Source organism: Trichechus manatus, unplaced genomic scaffold (genome assembly GCF_000243295.1).
Source record: "Trichechus manatus latirostris isolate Lorelei unplaced genomic scaffold, TriManLat1.0 scaffold00240, whole genome shotgun sequence".
NCBI classification, from domain to species: Eukaryota; Metazoa; Chordata; class Mammalia; order Sirenia; family Trichechidae; genus Trichechus; species Trichechus manatus.
This window is the reverse complement of record NW_004444176.1, coordinates 2,775,497-2,799,400: the sequence shown is the minus strand read 5'-3', so window position 1 is coordinate 2,799,400 and position 23,904 is coordinate 2,775,497. Positions and strand designations below refer to the sequence as shown.

The 23,904-nt window shown below is 39.9% G+C and overlaps 1 protein-coding gene across 2 annotated transcripts in view; it reads right to left on the bottom strand.

Moving 5' to 3' along the window:
• Nucleotides 1-35: 35 nt before the first annotated feature.
• LPXN (leupaxin) overlaps nt 36-23,904 on the bottom strand; it is a 41,895-nt gene continuing 18,026 nt past the window's right edge. For both annotated transcript variants that reach the window (XM_004389302.2, XM_023743170.1), the window contains exons 4-9: nt 20,948-21,044; nt 17,118-17,285; nt 15,898-16,071; nt 15,698-15,779; nt 1,366-1,514; nt 36-1,027 (exon numbers count right to left, since the gene is read on the bottom strand). In XM_004389302.2, the coding sequence (XP_004389359.1) occupies nt 758-1,027; nt 1,366-1,514; nt 15,698-15,779; nt 15,898-16,071; nt 17,118-17,285; nt 20,948-21,044 (940 nt within the window). In that variant the 3' untranslated portion in view covers nt 36-757. The remainder of the gene's footprint in view (nt 1,028-1,365; nt 1,515-15,697; nt 15,780-15,897; nt 16,072-17,117; nt 17,286-20,947; nt 21,045-23,904) is intronic.

Sequence of the window (23,904 nt, the reverse complement as noted above, 5' to 3'; positions counted from 1 at the left end):
TCATCTCTCAAACAAATATGACAATGAGTCATTCAAACTGCAAGCCATTTTATTTATTAATGATGTCAGTATTCAACGTTGTCCAGTTAAAATCTACTTCCCCTTGAAAAAGAGAAATATACTGAGGCAAGAGGTAGTTTAAGTTTACAAGTGGTATCACAACTCCTGATAATGTGGATAAAGTCCACAGCAGTGACTGTGGGAAAGTGAGCCATGGGAAAATGGGGAAACCTAAAGGGGACAGTTATGAGGGCCAAAGGGGAGGGGATACAAGCAGGGCATCAGTAGTGGGTGAAAATGGAGAAATCCGAGAAAACCAGTGGCAAATTGATTATGTGCACGTGGAAAATATATCTGCAGAGGGCCTAGATAGCAAGACCCAGATCTAAATCCAAGTACCTGATAAGAAGAAGAAGAAGTGGAAGAAGAAGAGAAGGAGAAGGAGGAAGAAGAGGAGGAAGAGGACGGAAAAGGAGAAGGAAGAGAGCTGGAATTGATTGGCACTGTTAGGATTTCAAGAGAACACATGATTGGCTTGTTGCCTTATTTAGTGACGACATAGATTGCTAGCATGGAAGGTAATATTGAAATTGTTAAGCCTAGTCATGTAACATCTATAAGTTCCTTTTTGCTCATCACCTTTACTTTCTCTAAAAACCTATTAAGCAGAAGGTCAGTAATAGCAATTGTACTCTTTCATCTCTTGGTTTAAATTTTCTGGTGGATCTGAAGAGGCTGTGGGTGGGTTCAGGTAACATTACAGCCGGAAGAGCTTATTGAAGCAAGAATGGCAATAGGGCTTGTCATTCTGCTCCCTAAAGATGCCCTTTGATAACTGCGTCAGGCAGTAAGCACACACGAAGTGCTCTGGATGGAACTTGTGCCCCATGGCACTGATACAGCGGCCAGTGATGGGCTGCCCACATCCATGGCAGAGGGTTCCTCGGCGCTGATGGTAATGAAGCTCGCAGAATGGGCGTCCATCCAGTTCAAAGAAGGAACCAGTAGAAAAACTGCTGAAGCAGTCCTGGGGGTGAGAAGAGACAGGGAAAAGGAACACAGATGACAAGAAGTAAAACTCTCTGGCAAAGTAAAACTTTTGGTCCTGAAATTCCTGCCAGTACCTGCCAGTCACAGGGATTTCACTTGTGTCCTTGGCAAGCAGAGGGATAGAGTAGTGTCCACTTGCAAAACAGACAAGCAAATGCCCACAATGGATGTTATGTTTTGTTTCTTCTTAGGGAACCCACATCAATTCCTTACCCAGGACTGTAGACCCTTTACTATTTGCAGCTCTACCTCTCAGAGAGGAGAACCCCTGGCTTTCCCTAAATCCAAAAGATAAATGAGTATACCGATACAGACCCCACACACAAAGCACTCTGGATGCCAGACAGCGTCCATGGCTGACAGGTAGTTTTCCAACACTGGGCGGTTGCATCCACCACACTTGGGTGAGAACATGGCTAAGAAATCCTTTCGGCAATAAGGCTTCTTGTCCTTCTCATGAAAGCCTGGGGAGATAAAATCGAAGATTCACCACTGTAGTTTGAGCCCTTACCGCCAAGTTGGGGCTGAGAAGAGGCCAATGATCTAAACTCTCTCAATCTCATTGTCAAAATGTGGCTAATAATAGAGACCTACCTCCAAGGGCTGTTACAAGAAATACCTGAGATAATGCAGGTGAAATGTTTTAGCGTTGTTCCTGCTTCATAACAAGCATATAATAAGCATTGGTAGCTATTCCTTTTCAATGCCTTTATGCTAAGCACTCCCTTGTCCTGGACAGTTCTGCCCCAGACCTTGATATGAATGTTCCTTTTTGTGATTCAGGAATCAGCTCGTAGATCAACTTATCAGAGAGACCTCTCCTCCTTCCTTCTCTATCACTTCATCTTTTTTTTTTTTTTTTTCTTCTTAGCATTTACCACCATTTAAAGTCATCTTGTTTCTGTTCTATCTTCCCTCACTGGAACATTAGCTCTGAGAGAGACTAGATATCGTTGGTCTTGCCACCATTGTATCTCTCTCCAGTATCTAAAACAGCACCAGAAAAAAGGGCATAATACATAAAATACTACTAAACAATAATAATACTCCTGATTCAAAAACTCAATTTGCGACAGTAAGAACACCTAGGAATAGCAAGAATTCTAAAAAAAGAAAAGGCAATTCTAGATGGCTTAGCCCTACATGTATTATGTTATTATTATTGTTGTTAGGTGCAGTCAAGTCGATTCTGACTCATAGTCACCCCATGTGACAGAGTAGAACTGCACATAGGGTTTTCTAGGCTGTAATCTTTATAAGAGCAGATTGCCAGGTCTTTTTTACAGAGCCACTGGGTGGGTTTGAACCGCCAACCTTTCAGTTAGCAGTCAAGCGCTTAACTGTTGCACTGTTGGGACTCCTTAAATGTATTATCCTGCTACTGTCAAGACTGTTCCAACTCATAGCCACCCTATAGGACAGAATAGAACTGCCCCCTAGGGTTTCCAAGGCTGTAAATCTTTATGGAAGCAGACTGCCCCATCTTTCTCCCATGGAGTGGCTGGTGGGTTTGAACTGCTGACCTTTCAGTTAGCAGCTGAGCACTTCACCACTGCACCACCAGGGCTCCTCACATGTATTCTAAGCCTCTATAATTAAGAGTGGAGTACTGCACGTAAGTAGACAGACCAATGAAACAGAATACAAAGTTCAGAAATTGGCCCAGGTGCACATGGAAATTTAAGACACAGTAAAGCAGCATCTCAAATCTGTAAGGGAGGGTGCATGTCAGTATTGGGACAACTGGGGAGCCATGTGTGAGAGAGAGACAGACAGACAGATGGGGGTGGGGAGGAGAGAGAGTGAACTGGATACATGTCCCATATCATATACCAGAAGAATTTCCAAATGAATCCAAGATCTAAATGTAATAATTGCAATCATACAAATACTTGAATTAAAAATGGATGGATTCATGTCCTGGGTTAAATTTTTGTTCATAGGTATTTTATTCTCTTAGATGCTATTGTAAATGGAATTGTTTCCTTAATTTCCCTTTCAGATTTCTAACTGCTGTGTATAGAAACCCAACTATTTTTTGTTTGTTGACCTTATACTCTGAAACTTTGCTAAACTCCTCTATTAGCTCTAGAAGTTTTCTTGCAGACAATGAATTGTACATGTAGAAACTGCTGAATTGGTGTATGTTTTGCTGTGCATATTCTCAACAACAACAACAAAATTAATAAAATTTTAAGAAAATTAATCTTTAATCTGGGAATTGGAACACTGTATAAATAGGTCTCAAATTTCAAAAGCAATTAAAGATTGGTAAATTTATCTACATAAAAAATGTATGCATGACCAAAAAACATCATAAGCAAAGTCAAAGGCAAAGGACAAACTGAGAAAAATATTTAATTATATCCCAGAGAAAAAGTAGCTAATATCCCTAAAATAAAAAGAGCTCTTAAAAATTGTGAAAGAAAAAAATTAAGTCCAAACGAATAAATGGATAAAATTATGAAGAGACAATGAATAGATTTAAAAAGGGCAAATGGCTCATTAACATATGGAAAGATACACAACCTTACTTACAAAAGGAGAAATACAAAACTAATGTAAAATATATACATTTCTTACCTTTCAAATTGACAAAAATCCAAAGGTTTAACAAATTATTCTATTTTTGAGTCTGTGGAAAAATAGCCCCTCTTATACATTGCTGGAGGAGACTTGGTGGTGCAGTGATAAAGTGCTTGGCTACTAACCAAAAGCTTGGCAGTTTGAACCCACCAGCCACTCTCCAGGAGAAAGATGTGGCAGTCTGCTTCTGTAACGATTACAGCCTTGGAAATCCTATAGGGCAGTTATTCTGACCTATAGCGTCACTATGAGTCAGAATCAATTCGACAGCAATAGGTTTAGTTTTTTTGGTATACATTGCTAGTGGAAATACAAAATAGTGAAACCACTCTGGAGAGGTATTTCTTGATATCCAGCAAAATTACACATAAATATTTATCCTTTAATCCATCACTCTAATTATAGAAACCTATCTCAATGATATACTAGGGAAAAAAATTTAAAAACATATACACAAATCTGTTCACTGCAATAATATCTATAATAGCAAAAGACAGGAAACAACCCTAATACTCAATATTAAGGGATTGGTTGAATAAACTGTGGTATATATCTTCACAACGGAGTACTATGCAGTTGTTAAAAGGAAGGATAAAGATCTCTTTACATGACATGGAATGATCTCCTGGATACAGGTAGTTTTGACTTACAACATATTTGAGGTACAACTACTGCACTTACAATCATCATTTTTTTTTCTTTTGTACGTTTTATGGTTAGTAATATGTACTACATACAATGTTGCCACACGAAATTTGCTAATGTTATCATTCTCAGATGTAATGTTTCCAATACCCAAAGACAAATACAGATTGGATTTATAAAGATACTGATAATAAAAGGCAATAATAATGAAAACTAAAAAAAAAAAGGAAGTATTTTACTTATGTCAGAACCAACTTACAACAGAGTAATCGTCGGAACAGAACCCTGTTGTAAGTGGGGGACTACCTGTGTATTGTCAAGTCAAAGAAGCAAGTTGCATAAGAGTGTGTCCAGTATGCTACTTTTTGTGTAAGAAAGCGGGCAGAGTATACATTTTTATATGCAATTGCTTATAATATCAAAAAAGAAACAATGAAGGGATAAACTAATCTAAGTTGATTACCTATTAGCAGAAGGTAGGAACAAGGTTACAGGAACAGGAAGGAAGCAAAATATCACTGAGTACACCTTGTTACATGCGTATAAAATGTGCTGGTATTGGGTCGGTCGCGTCAATTGCTACTCATAGCGACCCCATGTGAGACAGCAGAACTGCCCCACAGGGTTTTCTTGGCTGTAATCTTTACGGAAGTAGATCGCCAGGTCTTTCTCCCACAGAGCTGCTAGGTGGTTTGAACTGCCAACCTTTTGGTTAGCAGCCAAGCGCTTAACCATTGAGCCATCAGGGCTCCTTTTATGAAATGATATGTTTTATAAAATTTTAAAACAAATAAATAAAAAGGAAAAAAATAAACCCCTAAAAAATTGAACCAAATTGAAACTATATATCTAATTGATGAAATGACTGAAGAAAGAAATTCATTCATTCAAGTGGCTTTAAAACACAGCATTATAACTGTACATACATATGTATTACACAGTATTATGTGTAAAACAGTACTATAATGGATATATTCTAAAGACAGAGTTAAAAGAGATCCTAAACTATTTTCAATAACCTTCTTTGCAATATTTATATGGCTGTTTTGAAATTATTATATGTAGATTGTAGAATAAAGCAAAGAAGCAATTACAGTAATGTTTTTGGAAAGCAAGATTCTCCATGTAAAAATAGGGGAGATACAAGTATAACTTTAAAAACTTATGTTAAAAAAACACATAAGTTATATTTTAATTAGAAAAATCAGTATGAACTTGTGATTTTTCTTAAAAAAAAAAAAAGGAATTCCAAGCCCTGCCCACTGAAAAGCCTAGAAGCAATGACATCCCAGAAGCAAACAATACTCCTAGCACCCAGAGGTGGTCTTTAAATACAATTTCCCACTAAAAGCTCCTCCGAGAAATGGCTGATGCCAAGTGTGGGGCAGGTCTGAAAAGATGAGCCTGATACATCTTGATGTGCCAAAGAGGAGGGGTCATGTTAAAATGATACAGTAACCAACTTGAAGGGGCTACCACTGACTCAGATGAAACAATTGGAGCATAAAAAAAAAATTATTGCAATTAATCAAATCACATGAAATATATAAAACCCCACGTGTTTAAAATTATTTTAAAACAATACAAACTAATTGGTCACCATCGGGTGAGGTTAATGAACTCTCATTACTCTTATAATTACTCTTATAAAGGAAAAGGATCAAACATCACTTATCCCACCTTTCCTTTATGAAATGTATTTCAAGATAACAAAATATCTTGATGATATTTGGTGGGGGTAATTAGTTGATGATGAAAAATTACTTTTTATAGAATTCCAGCTAATAAGTGTAGAAAGAATGAGTGAAAATTTGCCATGATGCAAACTAAAAGGTTGGAAGTTCAAATCCACCAGCTGCTCCTTGGAAACCCTATGAGGCAGTTCTACTGTGTCCTATAGACTTGATGGCAATGAGTTTGGTTTTTGGAGCCCTGGTGGTACAGTGGTTAAGAGCTACAGGTGCTAATCAAAAAGGCCGGAAGTTCAAATCCACCAGCAGCTCCTTGAAAACCCTATGGGGCAGTTCTACTCTGTCCTATAGGGTCACCATGAGTCAGAATCAACTTGACAGCAATGGATATACAGGTAGTGAATTAATGGATCTAGGCAATGCTCATCAATGGAGAACTTTAAAATGGAGGGATTGGGTTGACATTGCTTGAAACCTGAGGTTAATTTTATATCAGTGAAAGTGCGACAACCAGTCATTGTGTACCTCTTGATGTGATTCAATAAGACACGCACAGCACTGACCATGTATAACTTATTCCCCTAGCCCCTAAAAAAAGGAAAAAAAAATCTAAATCTCATCAAGTCTCTCGATCTAAATTAGTAGGTTACAGAAAATACAGGGGGATAAAGAAAATAAGTGAAAAAATATCATGAGGAAGCAGCCAGCCAAATCAAGAATGTGGGACACTTTGCAGGACATAGGTCCCAGGTTCTTGACAATCAATAGTATGAAAAAGTGGAGGAGAGGAGGATTCTTACAGAATTTTAGAAATTTGAGGAGACAAAGCAGGCAAATGCATACACCTTTCTTGGATCCTGATTCAAACAAACCAAGTAAATTATACACTTTTTAGAAATTTAAGGAAATTGGATATGGGTTTTAGATGATAATAGGAAATTATTGTTAATTCTTTTTAAGTGTGAATGTGGTTATGTTTAAAAAAAAAAAAAGGTCCTTATCAGTTACAGATGCCTACTGAAGTGTTTAACGGTGATATGATTTCCAGGATTTGCTTTTAAATACTCCAGAAAAAAAAAAAAGAACAAGGTGAACAGGTAGATGGGGGTAATTCATTTGGCAAAATATTGATATTTATTGAAGCTAAGGAAATGAGTCTTTTGAGTTTGAAAATTTCCATAATAAAAAGTTTAAATATCAATTTGTTGGGCTGAAATCACTTTCTCTTTAATATGTGAAATTGTCACTGTCAGACACATACAGGAACATTCCTGGCTCGGGTCTTACTGATCCCATGTCCAAATAATGCACCTGCATTGAGGACGAGAAAACCTATGTTGATTGTTTTTTTAGACTCTTTTAAAATAAATCCCCCTAACAAATAGACAAATAGGCCAAGAAGAAATAATTTTAGTAAGATGGTCAACATTATGATGCAGCCATGAAACTCAGAAGAATGAATTTCTATTTTTTGCTCATTGAGTAGTAAGAACAGCACTAAATAAACATTTTCCAATGCAGGAAAATACATGGAGAAATTCACATATTCATATATCTTTGATGATAAAGTGAAATGTTTTTATCCTTTTGAAAGTAATTTGATAATGTGTATCAACAGTAAAATTAATAGATACAGCTATCTCAATCCTGAAAATTAATCTATACAAATAATTTAAAAGAAGAAAATATGAAGTTTAAATATATTCATTACAGCACCACTAAAACACTAGAAGTAATCTAAATCTACTATTATGAACACATTTCGTTGTTTCCAATATTTAGAATGATAAAATTATGCCACAATGAATTTTTTTAGGCATATTTTATCTTTTATAATTTGTTTACATAAAGCCCTAATGGGATAATTGATATTATTAAAATTGATATTATTAAAATTGTGGTTATAAAACTATGAAACAACATGGACAAATGCTTAAGTGGAAAAAAAGAAGTTTTAGGTATATTATAACTTTATGCATAAATATGAATATGGAAAAATATTGGTGGGGAAAAAATTTTTAAGTTATATGAGGATAACTAATAGGATTATGAGTGAAATTTTCTGCAAGGTCTTTTTATTGTCTCTACACCAAAAAAGAAAACTATAACAAACTAATTCCTCTGCAGGCCCTTAGTCAAGTGATATGCCCTCTCTGCTTTGAAACTCACTTCCCCCAGGTACCCAGGTGGCTTGGTCTTTCACCTAACTGAGGTGTTTGCTTAAGAGAACAACTGATCTCACTACCTCATCTCAAATAGCACCCCATCACTCTCTCTTGCCTAACATATACAGTAAGTTAGTAAGCTAGTTAGTTGGCTAGTTTGATACTTGTCTGTCTTTCCCACAAGAATATAAGCACCATGAAGGCAAGACCTTTGTTTTTGTCACTGTCTCCCCAGTACCTAGCACAGTATCTAACACATGCATGGTTGTTGCTCAGTAAATATTCGTTAAATAAATAAATGAATGAGTAGACATGTGGACAATATTACAACAGCAAAACTGAGACCATTATCTCCAAAAGTATATTGCAGTTTGGAGTCTCTCTCCAGAATTGCCTAGAACATGTATAAACAGGTATGCTTTGATGTATAAACAGGTATGCTTTTCTGTAAAGAATTCTCCTTAGTATTTACTTGGAGAAGCTGCCTAAGGGGTAGATGATACTATTAGCGATTCCACTTATGGAGCTTCTGCTTTGTATTGGTTTCAACTGAGGGCTTTACCTACAGTTCTGAATTGAAACTGCATTCTTTACAGCAACCCTTTGAAGTAGGTATTAGCCCCGTTTTACATATAAGAGAAAAGAAGCTCTGAGAAGAAACATATATAACTAGTCAGAGGAGGTGCTGAGATTCAAATCTAGGCCTAACTTCAGAGCCTAACTTAAGTGCCACTCCTCTAACTTAAATTCATCCTGACCTTGATCTTTCCGTGGGAATTAATAATATCAGCTGAGCATAAATAACATAGCCCAATAACTTCATAACTTTCATATGAAAGTGCTACCTGTGCCCCAATAAAATAACATGTAACCAAAGTATGTATGTATAGGGTTGCTATGGGTTGGAATCGACTCGATGGCAACAGGTTAAAAAAAAAAACCAAACCCATTGCCATAGAGTTGATTCCAACTCATAGCGACCCTGTAGGACAGAGTAGAACTGCCCCATTGAGTTTCCAAGGAGCACCTGGTGGATTCCAACTGGTTACTCTAGGTTAAAGTATGTACAGTGTGCTGGAAAGTAGCCCACCCAAGAAAGTCCACTTTGATAATCGTGGCCCTCTCAAAAAAGGCAACAGGAGCAGCCAGGGGTTCAGACCCAAATCATGTAGCAGCAGGTTTTCCATTACCTCCAGTCACTTTTTTACATACCTTGCCTTGTTCAACTATATGTTCTTTGAAAAGCAGACTTCTGAGGACTAGAGATCTAAGAATCTCAACTCGTAATTGTATAAGCTGCCCTATGTTCTTCTTCTAAACCTTTGAGACATAGACGAGCTCACTTTCCTCTTTTTCATTTTATCAAAGAATCTCTAGAGTCTGATCAAGAGGATGGCACAGTGGTTAAGTGGTTCAAAGCCACTAGCAGCTCCCCAGGAGAAAGATGTGGCAGCCTGCTTCCATAAAGATTACAGCCTTGGCAACACTATGGGGCAGTTCTACTCTCTCCTATAGGATCACTATGAGACAGAATCAACTCGACAGCAACAGGTTTGGAATACAGGAAAGCTTACTATTTAAGAAAAACAGACACACACCCCCAACCATCTTTCTTGCTTTTGTGTGTGGCACAGTCATTCTCAAACTTTAGCATGCATGAATCACCTGGAGAGTTTGTTAAGACAAAGACTGCTAGGCCTAGCTCCTAGTTTCTGATTCTGTAGTTCTGGGATGTGACCTGGGAATTTGCATTTTTAACAAGTCCCCAGGTGATGCTGATGCTACATAAAGCAAGTGACATAAAACTGAGCTTGCCTAGATTAGATTATGTTAAAGAGCATTAGAGTGGGATGTAACATCCTCACTAGGTCACATCCCTGATCCAATGTAAAGGGAGTTTCCCTGGGGTGTGGCCTGCACCACCTTTTATCTTACAAGAGACAAAAGGAAAGGGAAGTGAGCAAAGAGTAGGGGACCTCATTACCACCAAGAAAGCAGCACTGGGAGCAGAGCACCTCGTTTGGACCTGGCGTTCCTGCGCGGAGAAGCTCCTAGTCCAGGGGAAGACTGATGACAAGGACCTTCTTACCAGAGCTGATAGAGAAGGCCTTCCCCTGGAGCTGGCACCCTGGGTTTGGATTTCTAGTCTCCTAGACGGTGAGAGAATAGACTTCTGTTTGTTGAAGCCATCCACTTGTGGTATCTCTGTTGTGGCAGTGCTGGATGAATAGGACAGGGGTGTTTGATGGACTTTTTTTTTTTTTTGCATTAATTTTCCTTTTTAAAAATATTGCATTAAATAATATTTACCTTGAAAAAAAAAACTGAGCTTGCCTATATGTAGGTGGGATTTGAGAAAATCCTAAAGCATGCCAGTTAACCTAGAAATGACCCTCATCTAGGCCTCTGCAGTATAGCTGGTCTCAGGATTGGGACAGCAGGGAAGTAACAGCCTCTCTTTCAGCTTGGGTGAATCTCGGGGGAGGAAACAAAGCAATCAGCCAAACTTGCTGTGATACCCGTGCATTTAGTAATTCAACAAATTGAGAAAGTTTCAAAACTTCCTTTCCTGGAGTCTCTCTCTGGGGTCAATTACCTCTGGAGGATGGATGAGAAACACTGACAATTAAAACTGCCACTGAGATGGGGAGGGTGTTTATAGTCCAGTGGGGCTCCTAGCCACAGGGGAAATTAGGGAGCACCTGCACGGTCTAGATAATGAACAATTACAAAGAAAGACAGGCACTGAGGACCTGCTCCCTGTGGGAGGATGCTAAGGCCTTATGTGCTTAGAAACTTGAACCTTAAAGAGGAGTTCTCTGCACTGAAACAAAAATGCAGATGAATTTAATTTCCCAGGAGGCTCAGTGGTTAAGTTGTCATTATAGAAACTCTGTGTGTGACTATGTGGCTTAGGGTAAGGCAGGGCACCATCTAATTAGTGGACTGACCATATGGTAGGAAACCCACTTTCAGAAAGCCAACAATAAAAACAGAAACACAATCCAAGGGGAGCTGCTGATTAATAAATGGCCCCTTTTTGTCAGGTGTCACAACTTTTAAGTCTTAAATGTGGCTTCATAGTTATGTAAAGTCATAAATGACCCAAAACGGTTTCCAAGTAGCCTTGCTGTTTCAGAAGGAGCCCAAGTCAAGAACAATGAGAACTAGCTCCCTTCATGGAACATTCTCATCATCCTATAGACATTTTTATTTTGTATCTAACTGATGTCTCTTCTTGAAATGTGTCTGCATTGTGTTGTTCTACTCTCAGGCAATGCCCACATAATCATTCATGGGCAGTATTCACTTGCTGACTGTTCTACTCAACTAACTCTCCAATTTCTGTGGCTATCCGTACAATATAAATTTACCATGACACATTTTAATAAGATTTAGATTAAGTCTCCCTGGAAAGTGCTGCTTAACTAGAGTGTAATCTAGAAATAAAATACCGAAGGATATGTGAAAAGTATTGAGCACGCTTCAGCGAACAAGCGAATTACTACAAAGCGCTTTGCTAGTGGAGTCTGTAAGTGCCACGGCCTCCAGGTCTACTGCCAAATACAGCATAACATGCTGATCCTGAGAAAGTAAAGAGATTCAACAGCAGAAGAAGAACTGAGTCTCAGCCAAAAGGCAGTTGTGTTGTTGGAGAAAGAACATGGAACTTGGAGAAATGAGATCTGAGTTTAAATCCCAACTCTTGGACTTTCTAGTTGCAATAAACAACTTGGGGCCAAAATATCACCTTCGGCGGCATTTGACAAAGGCCAGTGTAACAAGATGTAAGGTATCAAGACATAAGAGATATAAATTTTCCAATCAAGCTGTAAGACATCCCCCAAAATAGACAGCCAGGAACTGTTTGTACAATCCTTGAACTCCTCACCTACACTGAGGATATAAAATGAGTAAGAAGAAAAGGAACTGAGAGGGATTTCTTTGGAGAAAACTGTGTTATGTGATGGGGAAGTTGCCCCATCACACTACCAGGAGGGATGGAGTATGGTTCCTGCTTTACCTCAGGTCAAGAGATGGGCTTCAATGGGGACCACTCAAGGAGCTGGGTATGTACCCCCTATTAGTGGGATACAGTTGATGGTATCTGATTCATCCCTGGAAAAAGTCTGTAGGTGAGAATCTGGCTGCAATGGCCTCTGGCAGCAGAATAGAGAGATGCAGCTGAAAATTAACTACAATCCCACTGACTGAGACAGAAGGTATAAATTTTCCACGGTCCACATATGGACATGAGAGAGAAAGAGATGGCCTGGAAGTATTTTAATTATTTCTAAGAGATCAGCTGGAGGGAAAAATGAGAACACTCCCCCCGCCCCAAAAAAAAAACAATCTCTACAGAGTGGATTGTCAAAAAAGCATGCCAAGGGAAGAACAGCCAGCCAAGACACAAACAGAACACTTAAGAGTTCACAGTGGTGCCTGAACCAAATATACAAAAGCATCCAAGAAAAAAAAGTTAGAGTTCAACATCTGCCAGGCCCAGGGAGCACAAAGCCAACTTATGAAAGTGCTAGACAAGTTAGGACTTTCTTGCCCTCCATTCTCCTCTCCTTCCTCCTCCATGCTTCCATTCTGGAGGGGTCAGAAATCAAGATTAGCAATAGGGGTGAGGGGATGGATGCCAAAGGCAGGCAAAAAGAAAGGAAAGGCCATGCTCTCCTTCCCTGGCCTCCTACAGCTTGAAGGCCCCATTAGGGGAGAAGAACTAGCTATCACTTTAAACAATAAGCTTTAGCTATTACATAGACTGAATAATCTAAAGACTTATTTTTTATGCTTGTTAACTTAAATTGATTTCTATTTAAAACTTATTATTGAGAGTAATCAGAAAAGACATGAGACTACCTAAGTTTTTATTTAGGAGAAAGGAGAAAACTTACCCACTGAGTTAATTTTAAAAGACAGGAAAAGACAAAATAAAGAAGCTTTTTGATTCTATGCATGAGTTATATTTATTCAAAAGAAACATAAAAGGAAGGAGTCAGAAAAAATAAAGCCAATGCAGTAAACAGAAGAAAAAAATTGCAAAGAGGGAAAAACAGGTCACAAAGGAAGCATCAGGAATAAGAACAAAACCAAACTTTTCAACCACGGAAGCTAGAAGCAATGTCTTTAGGTTTGTGAAGAAAAATAGTTTCTATCTAGAATTCTATGGTCAGACAACTTAATCAAGGGTGATAATAGGATAAATATTTTTTCAGATGTTCAAGTTCTCAAAAAATTTACCTCCTATTCATTTTTTTTTTCAGGAAGCTACTGGAGGATGCATTCCACCAAAATGTAGACGATAACATGTATTAAAAGACATAGGATCCAGGAAACAAGGGATCTAAACAGGAGAAGAGTGAAAGGAATTCCCAGAGTAATAGCCCAGAAAAGTTGCTTCTCAGCAGACCTGAAGAACGTTCGAACAAGAAGTCTCCAGGAGGAATGTTTCCCCCCAAAAGAAGTAGAACTGGCATATTACAAGATGTGGTTGACCATTTTGTGAAGGATTTCACAATTCTGTCAAATAAATTAGTGATAAGTACAATGAAAACTAAGTTAATGAAAAAGGGATTCAAATATTAACTCCAGAAAAAACCAAACTTATACAAAATGACCATTGTGATAATAATAATATTAATCATTATTATAAGGTCTCTGAGTGGCGCAATCGATTTGTACTGACTTCTAACCTAAAGGTTGGTGGTTTGGATCCACCCTACTGCACCATGGAAGAAAGAAGTGGCAATCTGCTTCCATAAAGACTACAGCCAAAAAAATCCTATGGAGTAGTTCTACTCTGTAACACATGGGGTCATCATGAGTCAGAATCAACTTGACAATGATAGGTTATGCCTCTGTGTGTCAGGCACTGTTTTAAATACTACACTGGTACTGTCTCTTAAGATCCCTATAATGATCCATAATGTCTCTTATACTTGTTATGCTTACAGATGAGGAAAGTGAGGCACAATGAGGTTAATGGCTTGAACAACACCATACAGGTAATAAATGTCACAGCCCAGATATGAACCAGGCTGTCTCATCCAAAAGCCATGCTCATTGTAATCATGGTTTGCTACATGGCTCAACTGTGAGTAATACGTACATGACTGTCAACAACATATGCACACTGAATACTAATTCAGCCTGAAATTCTGACATAATTACCTATTGAAAGAATGGAGAATGGTGAAGGGGGATATGCTCGAGGTGAGATGGAGCAATAATAACATTTCTAAATCCTCATCTTACTTAGTAGAAAGTCAATATACAGGGTTACAAGTGAAAAAAAAATCAATCTATAGTAATATAAATGTATTATTTAAAACACAAGTAAATAACAAAAAGTAACAGAAGGATCAGCTAAAAGAATTTTGAGAGGAAAACTGGATCTAGGGGTAGGGAAGGGAAAAGCAGGAGTCTGCTCTTTTTCCTTAAAGCTTTGAAACAGTATTTGAGTTTTGTAGTATTTCTTTTTTTTTACTTTAGATGAAGGTTTACAGAGCAAATTAGTTTCTCATTGAAGAATTAATACACATATTGTTTTGTGACATTGGTTGCCAACCCCAAAACATCTGAACACTCTCCCCCTCTTGACCTTGGATTCCTCATTACGAGCTTTCCTGTCCCCTCCTTCCTTCTGGTCCTTGCCCCTGGGCTGGTGTGCCCACTTAGTCTCATTTTGTTTTATGGGTGTGTTTAATCTTTGGCTGAAGGGTGAACCTCAGGAGTGACTTCAGTACTTAAAAGGGTGTCCAGGGGCCATACTCTCAAGGTTTCTCCAGTCTCTGTCAGACCAGTAAGTCTAGTCTTTTTTTGTGAGTTAGAAATTTGTTCTACATTTTTCTCCAGCTCTGTCTGGGACTGTCTATTGTGATCCCTGTCAGAGCAGTTGGTGATGGTAGTTAGGCACCATCTAGTTGTGCTGGATTCAGTCTGGTGGAGGCTATGGTACTTATGGTCCATTAGTCCTTTGGACTTGCCCTTGTGACTTTGGTTTTCTTCATTCTCCCTTGCTCCAGATGGGGTGGGACCAGTGGATATCTTAGATGACTACTCTCAAGCTACTCACCAAAGTAGGATGTAGAACATTTTATTTATAAACTACGTTATGCCAATTGAAGTAGATATCCCCCAAGACCACGGTCCCCAGCCTTCTGCCCAGTAATTCAATCCCTCAGGGAGTCTTGATGTGTCTATGAAGCTTCCATAGCCTTGCCTTGGTCAAGTTGCTGACTTCCCTAGAATTGTGTACTGTCTTACCCTTCACCAAAGTTACCACTTATCTATTGCCTATTTAGTGTTTTTTCCCTCCCCACCCCTCCTCTCCCTGTACTATTTCTCTTATTAAAAGATTCCAATTTAAACAAAAATTATGAAGTTGGGAGGAATGTGGGAGAGAGGGCATCTAGTACTAAAATGGGCACTTGGATGGCAGTATAGGAACCAGGACCACCACACAGATGGGGCGGCAGACTATAAGGAGAAGCTCTACCAATCTTCTCATCGGCAACCCCTGGGCTTTGGGATACAGCACCCTGGTCGTACCTTCTGCACCAAACACCTCTCCACAGTGAGAGCAGAAGAAGTGCTCTGGGTGCCAGGTCTGGTCCATTGCCGTCAGCACTTTCTGGAAAAGGAGCACATAGAGAGATATCAGAATGCTGCAGAGCTAAAGCATGACCCCCGTTCTGAATGAGTGATTCAAAGCTGCATGAAAGCAGGCTGGGGAGGGAGACTTTACTTACATCCAGGATGGGAGCAGCACAGTAGGCACAGCGCGGAGAAAAAAGCTGGTGGTAGTCCTTGGGGCAGTAAGCCAAGCCACCTCGCTCAAAGAAGGGACTGGAGCCGAGCTCTCCTTTGCAGTGAGTGCAGACGAAGTGCTCTGGGTGCCACGCTTGCCCTAGAGCATGGATCATCTGAGGGGTGAAATAAAGCCAGGCATGGGAGCATGGTCAGGTGCTCTAGGACCTACAGGCTACACAACTCCAGAGGGCACTATTCACACTGTATTCCATGTAAATGACACTCCCTGGAACTATGCAACGCTGAGGTCGACACCTGGGTTCTTTCTGAGACAGTCTGTTGTCTGTGCTTTATGGATGGCAAAAGGGTGCCCACTTCCCTGACTGATCATGCTGATAAAAAACCCATGAATGTTGGTCACCAGTCTATCTTCCCAGAGGGTGCTAGAAACAACACAGAGCCCAGTGGTGATAGACAAAGTGACAACTGCAGCTCTGGCATTGAAGGAACCCCTGGAAGAGGAAAGGGCCCAATGACAGTTTTTATATTTCTGGTCTGAATATCTCATCTCAAGCCCCACGCAGAGTCAAGACTCAAGACCCTTTATCATGGCTTTGTTGAAGGATGATGCAGAGCAAAATTCTGTGGCTATAATTTGTAACTGAGTTCATGTAAAATGTGTAATCAATCCATTTAGACAGGGAATGTTTGAACAGAAGGAACAATAAGAAAGTTCTTCTCAATAAAGGCAGTACAGAAAAATGTTTATGAGCTCAAACTCGGTAGACAGACTCTTTGGGTTCAGATCTCACCTCTAACTCTTACTAGACCTTAGGCAAGTCAGTTGTGGTCTCTGAGCCCTCAGTTTCCTTACCTTTACAAAGGGAACAATAATAGTCTCCTCTGAAGTGCTGAAGTGACCATTCAGTGAGGGAATGCTTGTAAAGCAGTAGCTTCTGCCTACAGCACTATCAGTAATTAGTAATTACCAACTATTACTAAAATGGTGATCTGTTTCCCTTAAGATTACAGCCAAGAAAACTCTACGGAGCAGTTCTACTCTGCATACATGGGGTTGCTGTGAGTTGGAACAGACTCAATGGCAACCAACAATAACTAAAATGTCTTAGAATTTGAGGAGAAAGAGCAAACCTTGGTAGGATAGAAATAGACATACACACAGATGCAGATGGCTGTAGGACCATCTTGGGTGCCTCACCTTTCCAGCAATCGGTTTCTGGCAGGAAGCACAGTGGCCCTTGGGCACTGTGGCAATCCCAAGGTCCTGCAAGTCCTGCTCCAAATCCCCCAGCATGGAGTCCAGGGAGGCATTGTGATCCTGCTTGTCTGGTAAGTGTTTCTTGCCCACATCTGTTTTCACTGCAACCTGATATCGGGGAAAGAACCAGGAAGAGGATCAGCCTCTTTATCTTTACTACCTTTATCTTCACTGGCATCTTCGACATGACCTGATAAGCTTATCAGCTCACCTCCACTGATTAATCACTTAGTCTTTCCGTTACCTCCTCCAGGGCACTGGAAGAATCCAATATTTTAACTCCAATAAAAATGCTTTCATCCCCCTTTCATTCTAAGCTCCTGGGGTTGAATAAAATCTGATTGGTTTTCCTCCATTTGTAAATCTTTTCTGACTGTAGAAAATTGAGTGTATGAAGATGATACCTTTTTGGCTCTTATGACCAACAACTAGTCATAACATCCTTTTATTCATTTATTCTGCAATATTTATTGAGCACCTATTGTTGGGTGCTATCAAGCTGGCTCTGACTCATAGCGACCTTATTTATAACGTTCTCTGGTCCTGTGCCATCTTCATGATCATTGTTATGTTTGAGTCAATTGTTTTGGCTATCGTGACGATCTATCTTATTGAGGGTTTCCCTCGTTTTTGCTTACATGATGTCCTTTTCTATATAATTTCTAGTAATTCAGCTGTCCTGATGACACGTACAAAGTAAGTAAGCCAAAATCTCTCCATCCTTGCTTCTAAGGAGCCATTCTGGTGCTATTTCTTCTAAGACTGATATTGAGTACCTAGTTTGTTTCAATCACTGCTGTAAGGGCTTCATATAGAGCAGTGCACAAGAAAGACGGGTATCTACCTACCCTCACAGAATTCACATTCTATGGAGTGACAGTAAATAATTAAACAAATAAACATAAGATTTAATGTCAGGAAGAGATAGGTTATAAGTTGTATATGGAGATGTGACAGAGGGTGGGATGGTGAGGACGTATCAACTTAGATGGGGATGATAAGAGAAAGTTTCTCCAAAGAGGTAATATTTGAGCAGATATTTGAGTGATACACTTAAGGATCCAGAAATATTGACTGATATTTACAGGAAAAGCACTCCGGGGGGAGGGAAGGCCTTGAGGAAGGAAACAATTAGGCACATTGGAAGAAAAGTATAAAGGTCAGTAGAGTGAGAGCAGAGAGAGTGAGATGGCGTGCGGCAGGAGAAGATGATGGACGGAGAGGCAGAGTTCACGTGGGTCATTGTGGTAAAAGCTTGGGTTTTATTCCAAGTGTAATGAGCATTTCAACCATAAGGGTGAATGAATCTTATTTATAAGATCCTTGTGGTAGCTAAGTAGAGAATTAAGTGTACACAAGCAAGAGTGAAAGCAGAGAGACTAGGAGGGAGGCTATTATAACATTTCAGACCAGAAATGATGACTTGGGCCAGTGTTAAGGAAGAAGGTGATGAGAGGTGGTCAGATAAAATTTGCTGATGGATTGGATTTATTTAAGCCAAACTCCAAAATAGTTACTACACAGCATTCAAAGGAAAAGTCTCAAATTACAAAAAAGATGTCTAGCTTATCCTTCATCGCCTCATGTCCTAATTCTGGCTCTCTCCATTCCTTTCCAACCGGGCTACTGCTACCATCTGCCTAATAAATACTTCACTTCAAATATGCACTCATCAGCAGAGCATTCAAAGTCTCCCATCCACTGCCCTCACTTTACCTTTCCAATCTCATCTTTTATCACTCACTAAAAAGCCTCAGTTATTTAAGCCCAGCCAGGCTCCCTACAGTCTCCTGAGCGCAATCTGTTACTGTCTGCTTTCAGGCCTCTCCTTACCCTAATTTTACTGTCTGGAATAACCTCATGTTACCTCATTAATCCAAAACGCTCACTTCCCTTCAAGGAACTGTCATCATCTGACAGAATCCCTTCGTCCTCTCTTATATAATGTTAGTTAACATTCAAGAGGTTAATGTTCAAAAGGCTAATACCTAAAAGGCCTGACCTGTTACTCATTGCCGTCAAGTTGATTCCAACTCATAGGGACCTTCTAGGACAGAGTAGAACTACCCCATAGGGTTTCCAAGGAGTGGCTGGTAGATTTGAACTGCCGACCCTTTGGTTAGCAGCCTAGCTCTTAATCACTGCGTCACCAGGGCTCCTGATAGGATGACCAGTATTAAGTATGAAAAATAAACTAAGTAAAAACACAAAAAATATACCTATAACTATGGCTATAGTATATATACATCTTTATCTACATCTATATCTTTATCTATTTGCTTATATATTCCAGAATACTTCTAGGCAGGTATGTAAGAAACAAGTAACATGGACTACCTCTCCGGGGTGGGGGAGAGGGAGGAGAAAGAGGCTGGATGGCTGGGACAGAGATGATAGGAGCTCTGGTGGTGCAATGGTTAAGCGCTGGGCTGATAACTGTAAGGTCTGCGGTTCAAACCCACCCAGCAGCCTCATGAGAGAAAAAATCTGGAGATTTGTTCCCGTAAAGATTACAGCTTTGGAAACCCTATGGGGCAGTTCTACCCTGTCCTGCAGGGTCGCTATGAGTCAGAATTGACTCAATGGCACGCAACAACATACTTTTTATACTTTTGATTTTTGTACAATGTGAATGTATGGCCTTTTCAAAAAATAAACAGATATTTTTAATTAAAATTTTAAATAAACCAAGACAGATGCTAAATCAATTTGAAACCACAATACGATCAAAACTTCTAATGTCGTTTTATTTCTATTATTTTCAGATACACTGCACACTTAGCCAGTCCCAGCTTATTATAGACATTAGCCCATCAAAGAACATGCGTCACTAATGACAACTTGTTTGTGATGTTTATTCATCTGTCCCTTTAACAGAGATGTATTACTACGTGCCAGGCTCTGTGCTGGACACTGGGAGTCCAAGGATGAGCCACAAAGATAAGATCCCTGCCCTCCCCAATCACCCATATTTTTATACACTGCCTTGAAGTTATTTCATAGTCACTTCACGTGTGTATATCAAATCTTCCAACTAGATTTAGAACTTCTTTAGTTTAAGAACTCTAGGCTACAGTTCCCTTAATAAATCCATAAGCCAACTTCTCTGATTTACATTCCCTGCCAGGCCATATGAGCTTGCCACTCATGCTTTTGAGGCTAGAACAAGGAAGCAGGCTTTATCTAAATATGGGGCTTAGGACTCCTCATCCTTTCAGAGACACTTGACCTCCCGTTGCTCTGTCTCAGCTTGCCCACTGGTGGCCTCTGGCCTGCTCAGGCAGGTCTCTTTAATAGCTCTTCCACATTTCACCTGGCCTATGTTGCCTATGCTTTCAGGGCTCACTCCAACTAAAAGAGCTTCCCCTTCCATCTCTTTACATCCATACCCTACCCGTCCTTCAGGGTCTATCCCAAGTACCATCCTACCTCTCTGATAAAATCTCCATGGCCTCTCTACATCCCGAACATTGGCTCCACATATTTTAGCAAACTGCTTGTCTTTTATTCTATAAATGTTGCAGAAATATATGCCTCATTTTACCAAGCATGCTCCAAGCTCCTTGAGATTAGGGCCTATCATACTTAACCAATTGTGTCTAGATAATACACAGCACAAAGTTAAGCTCATCCACTGTATTATATTTAGTCTGGAAAAATGAATGGCAACATAGAAGAGTACCTAAAAGGGCAATGCAGAGCTGAATTCCATAAACATAAGCCAATGTTGTTCTGAGCCTTGGAGGCTTTATCACAGAGACTGTACTCACCTTGGCCTGAATTTCACACAGGTGGGCCATGAGCTCATCCAACTGAGCGGCTGCTGAGGTTTTAGGAAGTGGTGATTTCTTTGGCTCTTGGAGCTTACTACAGGCAAAACCAAAAAATCATAGTAACACATCAAAATTCAAATGTCAAGTCACATATAAAATACCAAAAAATGCTTTTACCTCCTTGAATATTGAGTCTAAAACCAGAGACAGAGGGTATTTTAAAAATGGGTACCAGACTAAAAATCTGAACAACATCTGTCTGTCTTTTGTCTCCATTTCTTTCTCTGACCATGTCAAAAACTGACATTGTTCTCATGTGCATAAAGGAAAGGGAATGCCGTACAACTGATAGGCCATTCTCCCCCAACAACTAGGTACAAAGAGGCCCCTGAACAGAGCTGTAAGACCATGGCCCTGTATTTTTCATTTGAATAGCATGTTTTTAGTTATTATTATAAAGGATTATGTCTTCTCTCAGTTACAGTCAGACCAAAGACCAAAGATAAGAATACAGAATAGGCATCAGCAACCTAAGGATCCTGGGTCAAATTTGGCCATGCCCATTCATTTGAATGTTATCGACAGCTGCTTCCTTCAGAGTCGAGTAGTTGCAACACAGACCCATTGGCCCACAAAGCCTAAAATATCTACTATCTGCCCCTTTTCAGAAAAATTTTGCAGACCCCTAATATATATTTGGAAACCTCGGTGGCATAGTGGTTAAGAAATACGGTTGCCAACCAAAAGATCTGCAGTTCGAATTCACCAGGCGCTCCTTGGAAACCCTATGGGGCAGTTCTACTCTGTCCTATAGGGTTGCTATGAGTCAGAATCAACTTGACAGCAACGAGTTAATATAGATTTAGATAATGTACATGATGTTGCTTTTATATCATATAATTGTGAATAAATTATTGATAAATAAAACTTTGGATCCAAAAAAGAGAATACAGCTTGTATTCAAATACCTGTGCAATCAATAGAAAAATACATCATGTTTGAGGACACAAAATAAATCTTAATAAATTCTAAGAACTAAATCATACAAGTAATATTCTTTGCTAGCAGTGAATAAAAGTGCAAATCAACCATAAAAAAAAAAAAAACTAACCACTTAAGAAAAAATAAAGCCCTTCTACTTGGAAACATGGCACTCTAGGCAGAAGCACCACGCTGTCCCTCCACAGCAAAGATCCGAAAAACTAAGCCAAACAGAGAAAACAGCAATCCTGAAACCCTAAAACATCAAATGAAGCAATAAAGAACTCAGCCAAGTACCAAATGAAGTGAGAAACTGACAGAGAACGGAGAGCAAGGAGAGATTCATGCAGAGGTCCCCTATCAGCTAACAAAGTGTGGATCTACCATCTTGGACTCCTATCAGAGACCAGCAAATAGAGGGTACGAGAAAGCAGCTTCACAGAGCTTCCAGCAGGAGATAGAGCAACCTGTAACTGGTGATATACGCTTTCCCACCCCCACCCCTCACCCTTCTTCACCCCACCTCGGCCTCCTCTGCTTCCTGTGGCCACAGTCTATTGGCCTGAAAGCACTGGCTGCTTGGATTCCACCCACCCTCACTGGCTGACTCCCTGACTGCCATTTGTTGGCTGCTGGTGTTCCTTTTTCCGTTTCTCTTGATTTCTTCCTTACCTCTCACCACCTCCCCCTCCTTTCACTCAAATACCTGGCTCCGGACGCCATTTTTGCTTCTTCCTAAGAGGCTGCAGAGCTCTGTTCAAGTGCGGAACTGCTTCCCAGTCTGTGCTGCCACGCTGATGGGATCCCAGGGCTTTTTGTTTGTTTGTTTGTTTTGAATTACTTGTTTCTTTTCTTTTTCTTTTCTCGACTTGGGAGCCCGTTCTGGCCAGGCAGTGCTACGCGGCTTGAGACCTACCCCCCTCAGCTTACGCAGACGCACAGAGGGATCCCTGAGGGCATTTCTTTTTTTGTGTTTTTTTTTTTTTTTTCCTGTTTTTTTTGGCCGGATTTTCTTGTTCTTTTTTTTTTTTCCAATTTGTTTTGTTTTCTTTTCCCTCTTTTTCCTTTTTTGTCTTTCTTCATTACTCAGTTTCTCATCTCTCTATACCTTCCTTCTCTTCCTGTCCCCTGAATACCTGGTGTTGAATACCTCTACACCTTCTAGCCAGGCTACACCTGGGAAAAACTTCCCCAGACCTCGTAGCCACACTGGTGGGATCCCTGGGAGCTTTGCTGTTCTTTCTTCTTTCTAATTTTTATTTATTCATTTTTTTCTTTTTTTTCTTCTTCTTCCCCTTTTTGTTTTTTTCCATTTCATAGTCTCTCATCTCTCCACTCCAACGGCAAGCTCCCCTAGCACTCTTTTTTGTTTGTTTGTATGTTTTTGGCTCCTGTTCCTCTCTCCCCTCTCCCACACCCATCTTAGCTCCACACATCACAGTCTCCCCCCTCCATCCTGCCTACCTGCACCATGCACTTAACATCACACCACCAAGCAGCACAGGCACAGGCTACCAGAACCTGATTACCAACCTGCCCTGGTGGCTGTAGTAAGTGCCACAAACAACCCATCCCAAAAACTCCTCTTCAGCTAGACCTCCCCTGCTGTATCATATCTGAGCAACTGACCCTGCCAATTGGAGAAGGAGGAGAAAAGTATCTTGCCAACAGATGAGCAAACAACAAAGAACACACAGCCTGCCTGCTCAGACATTGGCAAATTTAATTTAAAAAAGGATGAAACAAACAAATCTACAATCAATAAATGAGAAAAATAACTACTGAATGCCCTGAAGACAGCAGACGATATCAAAACATTTACAAAAACAGGACAGGATGGTTACAGTAGGTGTCCAAAATAAAACACCAGATGACTCTCCAGTGGAAGAAAAGGCACTAGAACTACCTGATAGGGAATTCAAATCTCTAATACTCAGAATTATCCAAGAGTTGAAGCAAAAATCAGACAAAAA